General features: G+C 39.9%; 2 protein-coding genes across 2 annotated transcripts; one reads left to right on the top strand and one right to left on the bottom strand.

The window, feature by feature from the left end:
- Window positions 1–4,013: 4,013 nt before the first annotated feature.
- On the bottom strand, window positions 4,014–12,183 carry zfand6 (zinc finger AN1-type containing 6). Its single transcript, NM_203703.1, is given in 6 exon segments — window positions 4,014–5,164; window positions 5,549–5,662; window positions 7,605–7,690; window positions 7,782–7,887; window positions 8,696–8,863; window positions 12,049–12,183. Coding segments are annotated over 5 exon segments (606 nt in total). The 5' UTR covers window positions 8,847–8,863; window positions 12,049–12,183; the 3' UTR covers window positions 4,014–5,015.
- A 148-nt stretch (window positions 12,184–12,331) lies between these two features.
- On the top strand, window positions 12,332–18,239 carry mthfs (5,10-methenyltetrahydrofolate synthetase (5-formyltetrahydrofolate cyclo-ligase)). The gene is made up of 3 exons (NM_001126776.1): window positions 12,332–12,631; window positions 15,447–15,708; window positions 17,782–18,239. The coding sequence occupies exons 1-3, from the start codon at window positions 12,521–12,523 to the stop codon at window positions 18,021–18,023; spliced, it is 615 nt and encodes a 204-aa protein (NP_001120248.1). The 5' UTR covers window positions 12,332–12,520; the 3' UTR covers window positions 18,024–18,239.
- The last annotated feature ends 264 nt before the right edge of the window (window positions 18,240–18,503 follow it).

The following is an 18,503-nucleotide window of genomic DNA, read 5'->3' as shown; positions in this document are numbered from 1 at the left end:
GACACAATGAATGCATGCAATTGTGTGGCTTGTGAAACATGCTAGGGGAAGGGGGTATACTGTTTTTATCACAGCAGGGGGAAGGCGGCGTGGAGGCAGCACTGTCTCTGTGTAAAGCTGCCCATTGTGCCTAGGTCACCAAAAAAACAGATCTGGCCACCCATGGGCTGATCATTTTGTCTGGGACCAGTGACTGGATCATACTGAAGGAATACAGAGACCTATTGGTAAAAGATTGCATAAACATGCTGATGATTCTGATAGGATTCTCTAACCTATTCAATAGATAGGCTGGCTGTCAGCCAGGCAGTACGTTGGTCAATAAGCTGCTAACTGAGTCTGGAGAAGTTGAGTGTGCAAATTTTATAGGCCTGTGTATGGCAATTCTTACTCAGGTTCTGATGTTCTACTTCATAAAGCTGGTGCTGCCAGTCTGTAATGGTAAGTATAGCCCCAATGTGAGACACACACTGACCTGACAGCAACCAGTATGGCCTATTTGTAAGGACGCCTTCTAACCTGCTAAATGTAGTGACTGCTGCTTGAGTTTTTGTGTAGCGTTACAATGCTAAATGTTTTATTGCTTATAAGGCAGTTGCCCAAATGGCAGCCAGCATTTGTGCCAGGACACAGGGGTGTCAAACATGCTGTGCAGCTGTGGGATGTTGCGCAACAGGCAGAGCATTCTGGGAGTATTTCACAGGAACAAATGTGTGTTTCACACCCCTACCTTAGGCCAATACCATGGCTGCAAAGCAGATGAAATCCCCAAATATCTTTTGTGCTGTATAGTAGTATAACAGGAGGCAGCAGCTGCTGGGAAGGGAGAGCTAAGAGTTTGGGGGGAGGTGGCAAAGGGCCCCAAGCCAATGTGTTGTTTTAATATATCTTTGGGTTGCACAGTGGATGGGCCGTACAGATATTTAGCTGTGGGACCCAGCAACTTCTGGTTATTTCTAACTATAACTACCCTTTACCTATTTAGCTCCCACATATTCTGCAGCAAATTTAACAAGATTATACATCAATACATCATTCCAATCAGTCCCTGCCCCAGTGGAGCTTACAATCTAAGTCCCTATCACATTCCCACACCCCAAGATCCATTTTCTCAGGAGCCAATAATTAACATGCCTGTTTGTTTGTGGAGTGTGGGAGGAAACCAGAGTGTCAGTTTCTAAATCCATAACTGCATAGTTACATCATTGCATTGAAAAACTCAATTTAATTATGACCTATCTATACACTTAAATATATAAACTATATATATATATACCAATATCTATACTAACTGTAGATATTAAGGTCCCAATAGGCTTGGATATTATGCCTGATCAGTATGACAATAATAATTATGGGTAAATATCTGCAAGTTAATCGTGAGCCTATGGCTTATGTGGGCACAGAACTGTCTGAATCCTACTCCCCTTCCTCATATGAAATAAAACTGACTATTACTAATTACAGGCATGGGACCTCATATCCAATAACGCTGATACACAGAAGGCTCTAAATTAAGGGAAGGCAGTTGGAGGGGGGAGTTGCAGCGATAATGAGCTCTGTATGAACAAACACCTCTGGTTTACAGACAAGCAGTTCATTATATTGGGAGGGGGGAAGTTTTGTGATGTTGCTCTGCACAGAAAACGGCAAGCAGTGAAGATTCATTTAAGTCATGCTGTTTTAAGCACAACATCACAAGACCTTCCTCTGACTAGCTAACTAAATTTTCTGCCGACTGAGGCTGGTAGAGAAAAATGGACAGCAGGAAGGGTTATTGTTTGGAACTGATTATATAAAAAGAAAAAAATCTAATATCAGGAAATCCAGAAAAATTTATGCATGTGTAAACTGCAAGTGTTTAGGATAACACTGACTTTTCCAGTGTTAAGGTTTTTACATAAATTTGCCAGTCAGGCTGGATGCCCCATTCGGCTGCTTTTTTGGGAGGGGGCACTGCTTAAATGTCCCATTCTTAGGCAACATTTAAATTGATTTTTTATAGTTTTTTTTTCTTTAATTACTTGTCACTCTCTTATGCTATCTGGTTGTAGTGGGTAACTGACCGCAGCAAATTGGAACCTACTAAAATTCTTAACTGGAGAGCTGCAAAACAAAAAACTTTAAAATTTAACCTCAAAATGAAGATCAACTGCAAATTATCTTAGAATATCACTGCCTACATCACGATAAAAGTAAAGTATGCCTTATTCCTATAAGTCTCCAATAAAAGCAGAGTACTTCCACTGTTTCACAGCTGAAGGATATAGCAGAGGTCTGCTGGTAGGTCAACAGCTGAACAGCACCCAATCCTTAGCAATGGGCAGCATTTGTTTATGCTTTCAGCAATGTAAATATTCCTTTAGACGAAAATAGAACAGTAGCCAACAGCCATTCAAAATGACAGTGATCCAGTTGCATATACAACTCAGAGTACGTGTCCAGCCCAGCCTGCCCCCTTACAGACAGCAGTTTGGAGTCAAGCAGTAACCCAGAAATAAATGAGGATTATCTCACTCATAACCGTTTGCCATCCAAATGGGTTTCTGAAGAGCTGAAATTATAACTCCTCTGGATTGGGTTTTACATTTACTACTGGCAACATCCTACAATTCTATTTGAAGGGCAACAATGCTGCGGAGTGTTTGGTCTTTGCAAGTACTTACATTTTAAATTCCCCCTCCCGGCCCAAAGACCCTCAGGGTGATATATACTTTAACCAGCCACTAACATTAAGGGGGTGATTTATTAACGTTCGAGTTTGATTACTTTTTTCAAGATTCAAGTTTCTTGTGCTAAAAAAATAAATCTAATTCCAATTATGGTTCAAAAACTCATGTCTGGTATTTATTAAGTGCAAATACCCCAAAAACTTGAATGTAAAGCTTTGCCATCTAAAAGCTTGCGAGTTTCTATGGAAGTCAATGGGAGTTGTCATAGGCAGTCAAGCCACATATTCTATTTGAGTGCGCAAACTCGAAAATTCAAGGTATTTGAGGTTTGTTTGTTTTTTTTAATTCGAATGAGTTTACCACATTAATAAGAGAGCATTCAATATGTGAGTTTGATTTAAAAAGCAAACTTGAAAACTGACAAGTAAGCCCATCGCTGTAATATGGTACAGTCCTATTTTAGTTTTACACTAATCTATTCTAAGCACGTTTTCAACTGACGTAAAATATGTTATCTGGTTGCCAGGGTCACTGACCCCATCAACCAAAAACCAGATGGGCTTCACATTTTAGAGTACTTTATATTGTTTATATTTCTTCGGATCATCTACTACTCATTTTCCATTTGGATTTGGGAACAGCTTCCAGGTTGATAGTATAGTTACAGATTTACAGAGTTTTAAGGTGAACTCGTAGCAGAAGAAAATACAGTTACAATAAGCATTAGTGGAGAATGTTCTGAACCAAAATACCATGAAAGACCAATTAAATTTGTACATAGTTACAGCACATTTTTAACAGTGAAAAACTGTGTTCTAAGTGAAATTATCATTTTGATATATATATAAGTGGAGACCCTCCAGCTAGTAGGAGGCTCTCAAGCTAGATTTGATCCTACAAGTGACTTGTGGCCCCTGGTTGGTTCAAAAACATCGACTTCTTTTAGCCCACTAACTGTGAACGTGTTAATACAATGAGCATAATTGTGGGAATGTTTTTGTAAAACAAGCTGCATATTGGGCAGAGGTGATTAATCGGGTAATTTGTAACCATGTCACTAATAAAAGGACAACCTGATTACACGGATGTCTACATTATTTGTGCAAGGGAAGTTATCTATCTACTGGAGGCAAAGCACTGTGGGCATTCGAAAGATCTCAGAATAGGTATGTAATAACGAAAAATAACAACAAGGTCACATTGGAGAAGCTGCAGCTCATTGGCTGTGGAACCATTTCTCTAATAAAAAATCAATTGCTACAAATAAATTTGCAGTATACGATAATCCGTTATTAGGTACCATTAGCTATGCAGTAAAGACAGCTTGTGTGAGAACAGAGCTTTACTCTAGATTTTTAACTTTTATTTAATAAGATTGACATAAACATTAAACCTTTCCTTGAGGGACCAACATTCACACATCTGATTTCTTTCTCTACTTAAAAAAAAAAAGTCAGTTGATAACATTCTCAGGCTGAAGAAAAAGGGGGAAAAGTCTGGAAGATGGATTGCCTCAGTCTTTCAGTATACAGAGCGATCTCCCAGCCTACAGATGAACAAACTGATCTCTAGCCGAGGACTGCAGACTTAAACCAATCAGGGCTAAATAGCACCTATTAAATGAACAAAGAAATGCACTGCCTGATGGGGAACAATCAGGCAGCATCATTTAAATGCATCACTGTTTATATAGTAAGAGTTTCTTTAATCATCCAAACAATCACACAATGTTGTAGAGCAGAGAGTTCTTAGAGCTAAACTCTCCAAGGAGAGCATTTCTCTAGAACTCACATACATACATAATTAAATTGGTCCAATAAAATATCAATCCATTTACTTTAGGATAAATACAGTGGGTTAAGGAGTTATTGGCTTAATTTCTTGGGCATCAGAGAACCTTGCAATGTGTTATTGTTTTGTAATACAAGGATAACTGTCCTCTGAAGAATAAACCTACATGTAACTGCTTGTCGTTTGAAAACACAAAAATGTCAAACAGTATTGTGAACTCCTTTCTTTAAATCCTCTGTGCCTCTAAAAAATAATCTAACTGGTCTGAAAAGGATGAAAACCTGCAGAAGATACATAAGAGTTTACTCAAGTCCGTTTTTGTATCCTTTTTCTTTCCACTCAGAAGATTCAGGAAAAAGATGAAATAAAGGAAAAATTCAAACTAAAACTGAAAAAAAGGTGAAGCCAGCACAGCTGTATCCCTGGAAGCAGAGTCAAAAAGACACAAGGTGGTTTGAAATTTTTTTTTTTGTGTTTTCCATTTTCCCACCAAGGCCCATCTCCTGCAGCACAAGGCAGGTTTCATCAGGAACACAGAACTTTCAGCCCTTCTTAAATTTTCTGAATCTTTTCTCCGACCACAACAGGATTTTCTTTCCTGATCTTCTCAGCTGCATCCGCTTTGTAGTCATAAGAGCAACTGTGCACATCAGAGTAACGGTGAGTCCCGCAGAATACATTTCCACATCGACATTCGAACCCTAGCAATGAAACAAAACCATAAAAGAAAACAATCCATTACACACTGGTTATTCTGAATGAATGCTCACTCCCAGGGCTGAAGGGAACATGTAAAGATATGAAACGCCACAGCAGTAGAGAAAACAATGCCCAGCACAGGATGGACCAAGAGAAGACAAGAACAGGGACACATATACTTCAAGAGGACGTGGTCCTGTTAAAAAAACATTCACATAGAAGAGCTGCATTTTATTTCTACAATTCTTATCTTTTCTTATCTTAACCTGTGCTCTGATCTTTGAAATGTAATATTTTTTTTTTTTTTTTCTAGGAAAGAAGTCTTATCAGGGCTAGGTAACAGAATACGCATTTCACGTAGAGATCTAATGTTGCAAGATACAAACCAGTGAGTCCAATCTTTTTACGGCACATAAAGCAACGGTTCTTTTTCAGCTTGGCTTTTTCAGGAGAGCGTTCCTGCTCCTCCGAAGAGTTCTGTGCACTGTCTGATGTTGCAGCTAAGAAAAGTTAAAGTCAGAACAAGAAAATCACTATTTGGGTTCCCACAGAGCAAAACTACAAAAAAAATAATGGTTTCTTAAAAACATGCGTGATCGGGTTACAGTCAGAACAAGATTATTTTGATTCGGTGGCATTAATCTCTACTTATATTCACATCTGCTGACTTTTATTGAACTTGAAAGCAAGTTCATGGGAAGCAATTCAAAGGGACATCACATCGGACATTTTGTCCCCTGTGCTTACTCTCCTCTAGCGTGGGCAACAAAAAGTCCAAAGTTTCCTTTCAAGGCAGTTTTAAAAAGCAGTGGTGGTGGGAATTTTCCCACCTGTTGGTTTACCTTAAAGGACATGTAAACCCCACACACAAAAATGTAATCAGTGAACAGCCTCTTTGAAATCTTTCAATATCTGCCACACTGATTGTCCAGAGGTTAATAGTAAGGCTGCAACATACCTTTAATCACAGAGATTTCCTTCTCCTCCTGTAAACCACTTGGCCCCCTCCCTCAGGAATTTGCTCTGGCTGTTTGCTTGTGAGCATGCTCAGTTGTTTTAAGCTCAGATTACTAAACACAGTGAAGAGATGGCATTGCTGGTTCCCATAGAAACTCAGCTCTAGCTGTCTGCTTCATTTTTTTTCTCTTAGCCTCCTCTCATGAGCTCAGCTCAAACAAAGCAGAACTTTTATCAGACAGTTCTGCCTGTGTGTATTCTTGATGAAATGTATGCTGAATAAGGGTCTGTGTGTGTGTATGCTGTTTGCAGATTTAACTGTATCGGATTATGTATCAGAGGAAAAATGGCCACCGGGTGAAAGCTGCTATTTGCTTTAGGAAAATCTGATGGTGCTGGCAAACGGAGGGGATATATGCAGTACAAATGATGCCATTTGGGTGGGGGAGACATGCCCAACTGATATACATTGTAGGCTTTACATGTCCTTTAATACTGGTTGAAAGGAAACTTCTGATGTTTGGTCATCCACTCTAGAGAAGATTAACCGTGGGCCATAAAACATGCCATGTGACAGGGCCCGAAAAAAACTGCAAGTATGTAAGTTTTGCTGTACTGAGCAATGCCATCTAGTTTAACTGACAAGGACAGACTAACAGCAACAAGATTACTTAACAGTAGCCTCAACAAGACCCAAAATTTCTACCATCAATTTCTTTTTTTCTAAAGCAGTAATTGGGCAAGATCCAAACAGTCACAATTGTCACTCTTCACAGAATGCACAGTCCCTTGTCCTATGCATGGGCCTAAAGTGAAGTCCTGAACTATAAATATTTGTTCATGGCTTGGTCAGACCATGACATGTCAGGAGATAATAATGCCACCGGCCAACAACTCAATGGTTCAACGCAATTCAATTGCTGGCCTGAAAGCTAAACAATTAGATCAAATATCTGCTTGTTTTTAATATCTTGACATATAAGTGGATGTCTGGTTCACAACCAAGCAAACGATATGCAGAGCACTGAAGAGTTATACTGCTAACTGCACCATATAATGCTTTGGTCAATGCCTTTAAATGAGGAGCATGGGTGAGGAAACTCTCTAATTTTTTTTTTCCTTTTCTACTATCATTACACTGCACAGATTAATAAGCATGTGTCAGTGAATTATTAGTCTCTAGATTTTTTGCTACAAATAGGCCTAACTCTACTGCTTTAAGTAGTCATATGGAGGAAATCTGTACTTCATAATCTATTCTACATGGCAACCACTTGTCACAATGTGGATGGGATTCATTATATATATATATATATATATATATATATATATATATATATATATATATATATATATATATACACATATATATATACACATATATTTACATATATATATTTTACACTACCACATATTTAATTCAATCTTACTTTTTTAGTGAAGTATTAACATCTAGTATATCCCATAATTACCATCAGATCTCACCTGGTATTTCTTTTGTATCTGTAGTTCTGCTTTCTGCATTTTCAGCTTGCGAAGATGATGACCCAGTTTCCAAGAGCGGCAATGAGCTAAGCAGACATATGGACACAACGTTAAGATGGTAAATATAAATAAGACAAAGGTGCTAAATATGTTGTAGAAAGCTTAGAAGTACTTTACCTGGCCTGTGTAGTCTGTGGAACCACAGGATCTGCCACACCACCTGCCTGTGAACTCTCTGCATTCTGTGGAGTTGACACTTCCACTCCACTTCCTACGGACACAACTGCAACAAACACATATTTATACAATAATGCAAAGGGTCCCCTATTGCAGACAGTCTCAAACCTGACCTAGTACAATGGATGACACATATTCTACATTACAAAAAAGCATGTTTAATGTAGCCATGTTATTCTCTTCTTTAAATAGTCTAGTACAGTTAATGCAGACGGATTTCTTTTTGCCCTTTCTGCTGCAGAATGCCACTGCATGCTACAGACAAGACTATTAGGCAAGCAATGGAGGAACACTTGATGCGAATTGAGAGCTAATAAGAATCACAGGTGCCACAGCTGTCAAAATCACTCTGTGATCAAGTGGCCTAAATACAGCCAAAACAAGACCAGATCTGCTTATTTGCAGAGGCCTACAGATGAGCAGATTTGGCCCTGATTTGACATGTGTTGGGCCAAATCTGGGAGATTCAATTGATGACACTAGGGCCACAGAACAGATCATACTGTGGACTTATGGTGACCCATCGGATCAGGATAGAATTACCACATAGATGAGATCCACACCTTACAGAATTTACAAAGCTGCCCTGTTTGAAGGCACTGTTTTAGCAGATCTCATTTTTCATTTTAGAAGGTGTCAGTGACAACATTCTAATTTATAAAAGGCTGCATCCTCATAAAGGATCCCATAAAAAGCCATACTTATCCGTAAGCAATCCTAAATTGCATAGTCTTTATAATGGATTGTGAGAAACAATATGCAAAGTAGTAGTCTAATAAAAGCCAGAGCTTTTTGATTCAGATATTAACTCACAACAAAATCCTGTAACATAAAATGCAGAAAGACAACATTACCTGGGGGACTATTTCTCCCACCGCTGTTTTGCCTCTGTAGATGCTCTTTATAGCACACAGAACAGAGACCATTTGTTCGAGGATTACCATAGAAGCCGCAACCTGTAGAGCATAGTAGTGGTGCCTGGCTGTGGTTTGTCTCTTGCGCCATAATCATGCACCATGCAACTGTAAACAAAAATCATAGATGCATGCATTACTATAGCAGACATGTCAAGAGAACTTATAAACACAGTAGGTTCATAGAGCATATTGCACAGAATTTGGTGTAGGTGCTACCTCTATACTTAACGCTAGAGAGTTTTAGCTGTCAATACTGATTGCTTACCTAATGTTATTCCAGAACTACCTGTCACTCATTACAAGTGAGCCTACCCTCCCCCATATCTGTGTACTTCACAAACACGAACGTTAAACAGGATGGCAGTGAATTATACTCTATCTAAAAGGAATGCTAATGTAGATGTGGGTACGCTTCTCTTTATTCAAATAGTAGCAGACAAAAGGTGTCAGCAGCTTGGCCCACTGGCTGCATATGCTGTGACATTTGTGGAGTGCTTAGGCAGATCTGGAGAGTTCCAATGACAGCTGTGCCACTGCAATGTTCTAGATGTATTATCACTCGCTTGCTTGAAATGTCTAACCAGCAGCAACCAGAGCCTCGAATGTGCAGCCTGCATTATTATGTGACTGCTAACTTCTCAGGAGGCCTGCTGTTTTGCTGGTCAAGAGACTTTTTAATCTGCATCAGCAAAAAATATTCCAGAATTGTTTATTTAAATTGGACCCTATGGAAAACAGCATTAACATATAACATAACATTTGGAGCTTTCTGGATAATAAATCCAAGATATCTATTAAACTAATTAGCAATGTGGAGGTATGTTTAGTTAAAAGATTTTAATAACTGATCATCTTAAAAATATAATTATCTGTAGGAATGATAAGCAGTGGAACACGCAATTCAACCTTAGCAAATACTTACCATGTCATTATGAGACATATTGAGAATTAAAAGATTAATGCTGGCCATGATACAGCGGATGAATGATAACATAATTAACTCCTAGTGTACAAAGGGCACAGCAAACTGGTTTAAAAATACAGCTGGCATGATTCACCCTGTTATTTTGGTGATGCATATTCAGCGCTGGTGCAATCATTTATAACACATAAAGGCTAAGGGTTAAGCATACAGGATGCATTTATCACATATTTCTGAGTAAGTTTGAAACAGCCCTAATTCACATTAATTGTTTTCATTACACACCATTCAGCTCTATCACACAGAACTCTGATAGTAAACTGGTAAAGCTATTATTAAATAGACTCACAAACGGGTCAACCCTACAATACAATCCCATATACTAATTATGGGCTTTACCACAAAGCAATACACAGATTGTATTACAAACCCACATTTTTAACCCCTTCTATTGTGTGATGGTTAAGGCCACGTGGTGGTCAACAGGCTTTTTTAGACACATTTGCTGTGAAGTGCTTTCACTTTATGGCAATGCATGAGTTAACTGATCTCATGTTTCCCTACAGCCCTGTACCTGCAGAAAAAAAAACAAACAAAACACTAACACAGTTAAAAAAAAACAAAAAAGTCTTGATTAGTTTTTATTACATTTAGAGCTAATATATTTCCTTGGGGTACAGTGCCAGTGGAAAACATGAAATCAGTCAATTCACTGCTCTGCCAAGAATGACAGAACCACAGCATCTGTTTTTACACCATAGTAGCAATGTGTATGGTCCTGATTTGCAATCTTACTAAGCTTTCTGTAAAATACTATCATCGACAAAAATATCAATTCATTCAACCCCAACACCTTTTGGGGAAACCAGTAAAACCATTATACCTTTACAGTTAAAAGGGAAACAGAGAAATTAATAAAACATACCAAGACATCTTTTATATGCAAGTGAAGTGCTAACTGCTTGTTAGTGTTAGATTCCAATGTGCTTAGTGAGCAACTGGTCGCTAGACAACATCAGTGAGAGCTACTTGTTTCCTCTCACACAACAACAGCTGGTGATCTGCATTTTTCTATGTAACAAGGCCACCAGGTATATGAAAAAAAAAAAAACACTTTCTGGCCACCTTCTTTTTTCTGTCTTGTGCATACAAGTCCAGCTTTCACTTTACCAAGCAGGCACACAGTAATCTCAATGGATCCCTGGGAGAGTTATATAGATGACTACACATCACTCAATGTTATAGTACTTGCCTGCTGGGTTTTTCTGTGTAGAAGAGCACCAGCATGGTGTCTGAGGTTAGCAATAACAATCATTGCGGGGTGGCTAAAACAAAACTGGTAGTGATTATGACTTTAGCCTGCCTGTATATTTTTGGTGTGTAGGAGGAAACCAGAGAACATAGAAAATGCACACAAGCACAGAGATAGTATATAAACTTCTTGTAGACAGTGCTACACTAAAGACAATCTCTCTTTTGGAAAAGGGCCTTTGATCTCTTGTATCGGTTGTTGTTTATTTGTACCCTCAGTGTATATACACCTATGTGTTGTACAGCGAAGCAGAAGGTTGGTGTTTTATAAATACTTCTAAATGTTATTAAAGTATAATTTCATTGTAATCTCTGTTACACATATTGTAAAGGGTTCTGTACATATAACCCTACTACACATTTGTATGTTGTAGCATAGACAGAAGTTACTGGGCCCCACACAAGTCCCATTTAGGGCTCTCTAAACTTTTGGAATAAGTTTTTTTTACCAATCTGTATTAATCCAGCTTAGTGCTCAGTGTGAGTGTGAGCCCCCAGCAGGCTCAGGGCCTGATACAATAGGGTATGTTTGTATCAGTGTTTGTGGGACATTCTTTGTGGCACACTGCTTAGTCTACAACTGAAACAGATCATGAAAAAAATGCTGTTAAAATGAATGTCTGGCTTTATTCGCAGGGCAATTAGCTGTACAAATGTCTTCCATTTGGGGGATACACCTGGTTATCACATAAGTGACAGTAAGTACATTACCCTGCCCCCCAAACCCTCATGCCCAGGTGTAATGTCCGTACGAACCTGACTGAAGCAGCCAATAGACTAGAGCCAACAATGCCAGCGGTGGCAATGCCGTGCCCTTCCTGTTGGTCCCAATCTAAGCACCCCCCACACACACACACACACACACACACACACACACACACACACACACAGGGTGTCGCTAACAACAGCCAGAGGGCCCCAGATTAGAGCTCACAAACAGACGCCACCCCATGGACTTCCAACTGCGGCTTCATAGCTGTTAAACTCCATGTCTGTTCAATAAGACCCCCCCGGCCAAGGGCAGGGAGGGGTTACAGTACCAGCGACTGCTACTCACCGGGAACCGAAGAGGAGGCCTCTTTTTCTGTCTTGTGCCCTTCCTTTTATCGCTCTCCCAGGCTGTCTGTCCCACTTCGGCTGCCCTCTCACGTCACCTACGGCCCGATACCTGCCGGTGTCAATCACCACTTCCTTCTTTTTTACTTACTTCCGGTTTCTCGATCTATCTTCCGCTACCGTGAAGTTTTTTTTTTTTTCTTTTTTCCCTTCCCCCGCTCAAACAGCTTCCTGTTCCGCCCACCTAAATAGCTCCGAGTGATTGGCCACGAACTGACGGTAATATCGCGCCTGTGATTACGATAAGGTGACGTAGCGCATGAAATCCCGCCCACTAGTTTGTTTTTGTGTGAAGAGGGCAAGGTGTCGCCTCCTACTGCCAGTGTAGCTGCGCCCCGCAGACAGGCACGTAACGTCACACATAGGCTACATTTGTGGGCGGAGCCAGGGCCAACACGTGACTGAGTGAGGCGATGGCGTCGGTGCTAGCGGCTAAAAAAGCTCTTAGGAATCAATTGAAGCAGCGACTTATTGCTTTGCGTGACTCCGAAAAGTTAAGCCAGTCCCAGGCTGTGACCCGGAAGGTGCGTGCGCAATTTCTACCCAGTACTAAAGAATATGTGGCAGTGGCACCCGGGATGCTCATACAGCTGATCCAGTTATTCCTATACAGTCACAACTATGTCATTTTGTATAACCTATTATACATGCGCTGAAATACATTTCTTAGCGTTAGGGGCGACATTTAGGCAACCAGACGGGACAAGGGGTGTTCCATTTACTTTGTGGGGGTGTCAGTTTGTTAGGGCAAGGAGCGTTCCATTTACTTGGTGGGGGTGTATGTATGTATAACTTTATTTATAAAGCACCACAAGGGTACGCAGCGCTGTACAGTCTTACAGAATACAAAATTACACACAGGGAGGACGAGTGATATAATAAATAAATACATATATGTATGTATGTATGTATATATATATATATATATAAGTGCCATGTGGTATGAGACACAGTAGGAAGGAGGTCCCTGCCCCGTAGAGCTTACAATATGAGTGGTTGGGTAACATACAGGCACAAATTGGAAGGTAAGAGTGCATCAGGTATGGGCATTTGCCCTTAAGCGCAGGACTGGGCAAAATAATGTCTTAGTGCTCCAGAAGGTAACAGCTGAGTTTTTTCTTAAAGAGAGTTAGTGAGTGTTCCCTACGGAGGGATTCAGGGATAGAGTTCCAGAGGTAAGGAGCAGGGTGTCAGTTTGTTAGGGCAAGGAGCGTTCCATTTACTTGGTGGGGGTGTCAGTTTGTTAGGGCAAGGAGCGTTCCATTTACTTGGTGGGGGTGTCAGTTTGTTAGGACGAGCCTCGACTTCCCCTGGTTAATTTCTATCTAAAGCTGGATCTTTAAAAACTATATGCGCCAGCCTCAGGTACTTCACTGCTTTACCTGGGGTTTGATAGCTGTTACCCTACTCACATTGCACTTACCTGCTGGTACTACCCCTTGCCATGCATGGCAGTACCCTCTTATCCCCTAGGTATCAGCCCGTCATGTGTTCTCAAGAAATGAAATAATTACAGCAGATCTGCAAATAACTCCAGGCATTAAAGAGATACTGACACCACAAATTAAATCTTTTTTTACATCTATCATAACATTGTCTTTGCAAGAAGTTTATAATTTTGCCATAAAACTATTTGCCTGGTGCTTTTACATTACCTGTCTGATCTCCCATGTTTCTCAAAGAGGGGGCGGCCATATCTGTCCGTTAGCATTAGAAGCTGTAACTGACAGGCTGAGAAGGGACAGACAGGTTGGCAAAACATTCAGGTTTAGGGACTTCAAGTAACAATTACTTACAAAAGCAAACCTGTCAGCGAAAAACCGTCAACACGACCTATAGGTAGCTTTTTATGTATATTCATATTTTGAAAAGTAGTTTTTTCACATCAGTATCACTTTAATGTAGTAGTCTCTTTATTAATAACATTTGGAACTATGCACAGTAATACACCAAAAACATATTTATACGAAAAATGTCATCTCTAGAGGGAAAAATGTTTTGAAGCTTTAGCTTAAATTGGCGTGCAGACTTCTTATTGAATTTAAATCTAGTTATTATAACATTTTTACTCACAGTATAATATTTAAGTTCTAGTTTTTTTGTTGGCATGAGGTAATAAGTTAATTTGAAAGTCCATATATATATATAAATAAAGTAAAAGTAGCCCTATGTATGTATAACTTTATTTATAAAGCGCTATACCATTGTGTCAGTGGCTGTTATCTGGGACACAGTAGAAGGGGTCCCTAGCGACGTTCCCATGCCCGTTGCTGGCAGTCTTTTAGGTGGGCAATAGGTGGCAGTGAGAGACCTTGCAGCACAGCCTGTTGCATTGAGCTGTCTTTGGAAGCTGGCATGGTAATGGGCCCTCCCTGCCTATACAATATCTAGCAACCCAGCATTGGTCTAGAACACCAGGAGCTCAACCCAGCTAGCTGATGGATATTCTTTCCAGTAGAATTCTCTTATGCAACTAGACCTAGGACACTGCACACAGTTGTGGTGTGCACCTAGGTGTGGCCAGAAGTAAATACCCAATTAGCATTGTAGGACCCTGCATTAAATGTGCATTGGGCCCTGGTATTTACAGATACATTTTAATGCTTTTAAATGCCACAGCTGTGATAGAACCCTGGTCAGCAGGACCACTTGTAACCCTCCTTTTGGTGCCACTGCCAAGGTAGAAATAATGAGGAGACATGGGGCTGATTCTTGGTTAAACACAGGCTGAGAATCGGCATCAGCCTTCTCCTGTGACTGAGCGGAGCAGATTTCGTTGCTGAAATCCACTCCATGTGCCTACACCCAGCCTTACCCAGTAACTCTATGTGCAAGCACAGGAGAAGGCTGATACTAGCATTAGAGGCAGATTCAGCCCCATGTAGCATTAGGGTAGGGCTCCACAGAACATTGGCTCTGTTGCTCTCAGCATAAGAGGAGCAGAGCCGCTCCTTGTTTGATCTACACAGCAATCCGCTCGCTTGCAGGCACACACAGCAGAGGGGATTGAAGGTTGGCCTGGAAAAGTCTACTTTCACGGTTTCGGGCCTGTCTCCAATCCGCTTCGCTGTTTGTGTCTGCTAGTGAGCAGAAGCTGTGCAGATCTGCTTCTTTCAGGCTGAAAAAAATGGCAGGCTGGGAGCAACAAAGCCATCGCTCCGTGGGGCTTTACCCTTCGCATTAGGTCTTCCAAGGCACCTGTTCACTGACCGGAATTTTGCTGTATCTTAGTTTGTGCAGAACTAGGCTGACTTTCTTCATTTAACTCATTCATGATCCATTTATTATTAAAAAAAAAACCTCCTTCGCCTGCCAATGGTTATTACATTTCTCTTGCAGTTACTTTCGCATAAAAGGTATCAGGCAGCGCAGCGCATTGCTGTCTTTTTAAACATGCCAGATGAGATTCAGACTAAAGACATTATAAATGATATTTTTCGACAAGGCAAAGCATGCTTTATTCCACGTTACCGACCACGAAGTAATCACATGGATATGGTGAGGCTCAGTTCAGTGGATGAAATCAACCAACTGCCAGTGACTACATGGAACATTCGCCAGCCTGCTGAGGGAGATGACAGGGACAATGCTTTATCTAATGGTGAGCGGCTTTATTGCACAGTGTGTAAGTTGTACTGGATCTGCCATCACCAAGTGGAGTGCATTTCTAGTCCAGCTGATTAATACATGACATACATAGGTGCAATGGGGATCTTCAGTAAACGGAATTTCCATTTTAGGAAATAACACCTGTAGCAATGTCATTTAAATTTGATTATTCAGCACAACCCTTGTGTGGGTGTTGGTAAGCCAGTTTGTTTGAAAAGGCTAAATTAACCCATGGAGATTTTTTTTCTGTAGCCTGTAGTGAGGAATTCTGGCCAATTTATTAGGCCAGTCAGATTTCTCCTTACTTCAAGGCATGTGCAGTAAAACTACCCATCCAAGATTTATTCACAAAGGGATTCTGTCATGGGAAAACATGCTTTTTACACAATGTATCAGTTAATAGCATTCCACAAGCAGAACCCTGCATTGAAATACTTTTTTCAAAAGAACAAATAGATATTTCTTTTTTTATATTTAATTTTGAAATTTGACGTGGGCAAGAGATGTTCTTAGTTTCCCAGGTGCCCTCGAGCCATGTGACTTGTGCTCTGGTAAACTTCAGTCTCTCTTTACTGCTGCACTGCAAGTTGGTGTGGTATCACCCCCTCCCTACCCCCCTGCAGCCGATCATAAAATAGGAAGGTAGCAAGATAACTGCTCCCTGACACCTGCGTTGCTAAAAATGCTCCATGCCCCATCAAGTGATAGATATGAGAATAGCACTTAATAGGAAAACACCCAAGTCTTGACATGACTCCTCTAGTTACATTTATTAGGAGAAACAATAGCTTATCTGAAAGCAGTTGCATTGTGTAGTGCTGGCTTTTTCTGCAAGCACAGGATCAGGCACAATCCACTGAGATGGCTGTCTGCAGAACAATATCACAGTTTAAAGAAATAAGTTTATTGGTGCAGGAATAACTTTAAATGGTAGAATTTATTTTTTTAAATTTAGTAATAAGTGCTAATCTACAAATCATGTCAGAACCCCTTTAACAAACACGACACTTAGCACATAAATGGCCACCACAATTTGCAAAGCCAGAGCTCCAAATCTTTTATTGTTGGCATGTTATAGGTCTGTAAGGTGAGTGTTTGAATTTCTCTTACATGTCCTATTTTGATTTCTAGCACCTTGTATAAAGTTTATAAAGCCTGTACTCATACTCTTGGTATCATAACATATAGTCAAATCAGGTGCATAGTCACAGCTGTGTTCTCAGTGAAGGAATAAAGGAAAGCTGACTATTGAAACACGACCCTTGCTGGCCATTTGGGAATTTAGCACAGGGCAAAGGTAGCCAGATGCAAGGAGAGGTGGTTGTGAGTGCACATTACATGAACAGGAATAGCTTTATACTGGAGTGACAAAATGCAAATGATAAAAGTACAGCAGAAGAAAGGCAGCTGCAATAAAATTCAGCAATCAAGAAATTAACAGAAGGCGAGTAATTGAGAAAGAGCTGAGTGTTTAGTTAAAATTGTAATTAAAAGGCCATTACACCCTCAACATTTCCAGTCGAGATGTGCTTAATACAGGAAAATACCTTACGAAGTTTATGACAAAACCCACAGTTTTAACTGTGTTCTGTTTATAGACAGATTACACCTCAAATGACATCAGACCATGCCTGCATTTTGCTAGTTAGTGTATTATAACACAATTTGAGGACTGTGGGAGTAAAGGCAAGTCAAATGGCCAGAAACAGTAGTAGTTTAGGCTATATTTAAACTTTATGCTGAGCTTGTTTAAATACATTATCTGTCCCTTTAATGGGTCAGCAGCTGAAGACAGGATGCTAGTACTGTTAATTTTATATTAAGAGTAAATCAATATAGAGGGATTTCCCTGCGTAACACTAGTTGACGCTTTACATTGTTTGTGGTACACCATGTTTGCTTCTGTGCCATAGAATGGCGCACTGTGAGATAGTAATAACAGAAGTTTATTGGCGCTACTTCGGTTTTTCTTTGAGACCACATTTTCAAGTGCAGGTCTGGTATAATGCAGCATTATAGTTATGGGAGTCTCATCTGTACATAAGTAATTCTGTCCTTTTTTCAGGGGGACTGGACCTTGTGCTGGTTCCTGGCCTTGGATTTGACAAGGAAGGTCACCGTTTAGGGAGAGGAAAAGGTTATTACGATACTTTTTTGGAGCGCTACATGAAGCAGATTGGTGCCAAACCATATACCATTGCCTTGGCATTTCAAGAGCAGCTTTGTGAATCCATCCCTGTAAATGATAACGATATTGAAATTGATGAGATCCTTTGTGCTGAAAACCAAGAAGTGCTTAAAAATTGACTCAAATCATTTAATTCTTAAAATTAAAAATAAACCATCCATATTTTAATTGTAGATTATGCTAAATTACAGTTTGTTACCAAAGCAGAAACAAAGCAATTAAAATACTCAACAAGTACAAGTGAGTAGATACTCTCTCCAATCTCATAGATCGTTATGCCAAAGTAGCAAAATCGCTTTGTTTTAAAGCATTTTAATAAAAAAATATTTTTCTACCATTGTCAATTTTTATTTTTTTAAGGTACAATATATAAAATTGTTACTTCACTGTACTAAATTAATGAGCGTCATTCAGTCTATAGAAATCAGAGAACTGATTTTCTTAATCCTAAACTATCTGCTAACTACAAAAAAAGAAGTCTAGGTATTTAGGAATGTAGCTTTCATCATATTACAGTTATATACACATAGGGGCAGATTCATCAAATTGCCAGTTTGAATCCCGAAATGGGTAAAAGTCTGATTGGATACGATAATTTC

The sequence above is a fragment of the Xenopus tropicalis genome, chromosome 3 (genome assembly GCF_000004195.4).
Source record: "Xenopus tropicalis strain Nigerian chromosome 3, UCB_Xtro_10.0, whole genome shotgun sequence".
In the NCBI taxonomy this organism is placed as follows: Eukaryota; Metazoa; Chordata; class Amphibia; order Anura; family Pipidae; genus Xenopus; species Xenopus tropicalis.
The sequence above is the reverse complement of the archived record's forward strand: the minus strand, read 5'-3'. Positions and strand labels throughout refer to the sequence as shown.

Bases quoted from the DNA above. Each gene is read 5' to 3' on its own strand.
- mthfs (NM_001126776.1), top strand. From the start codon at position 12,521: ATGGCGTCGGTGCTAGCGGCTAAAAAAGCTCTTAGGAATCAATTGAAG. The intron at 12,632-15,446 runs GTGCGTGCGCAA...TTTCTCTTGCAG, and splicing joins CCCAGGCTGTGACCCGGAAG to TTACTTTCGCATAAAAGGTA. The intron at 15,709-17,781 runs GTGAGCGGCTTT...TCCTTTTTTCAG, and splicing joins GGACAATGCTTTATCTAATG to GGGGACTGGACCTTGTGCTG.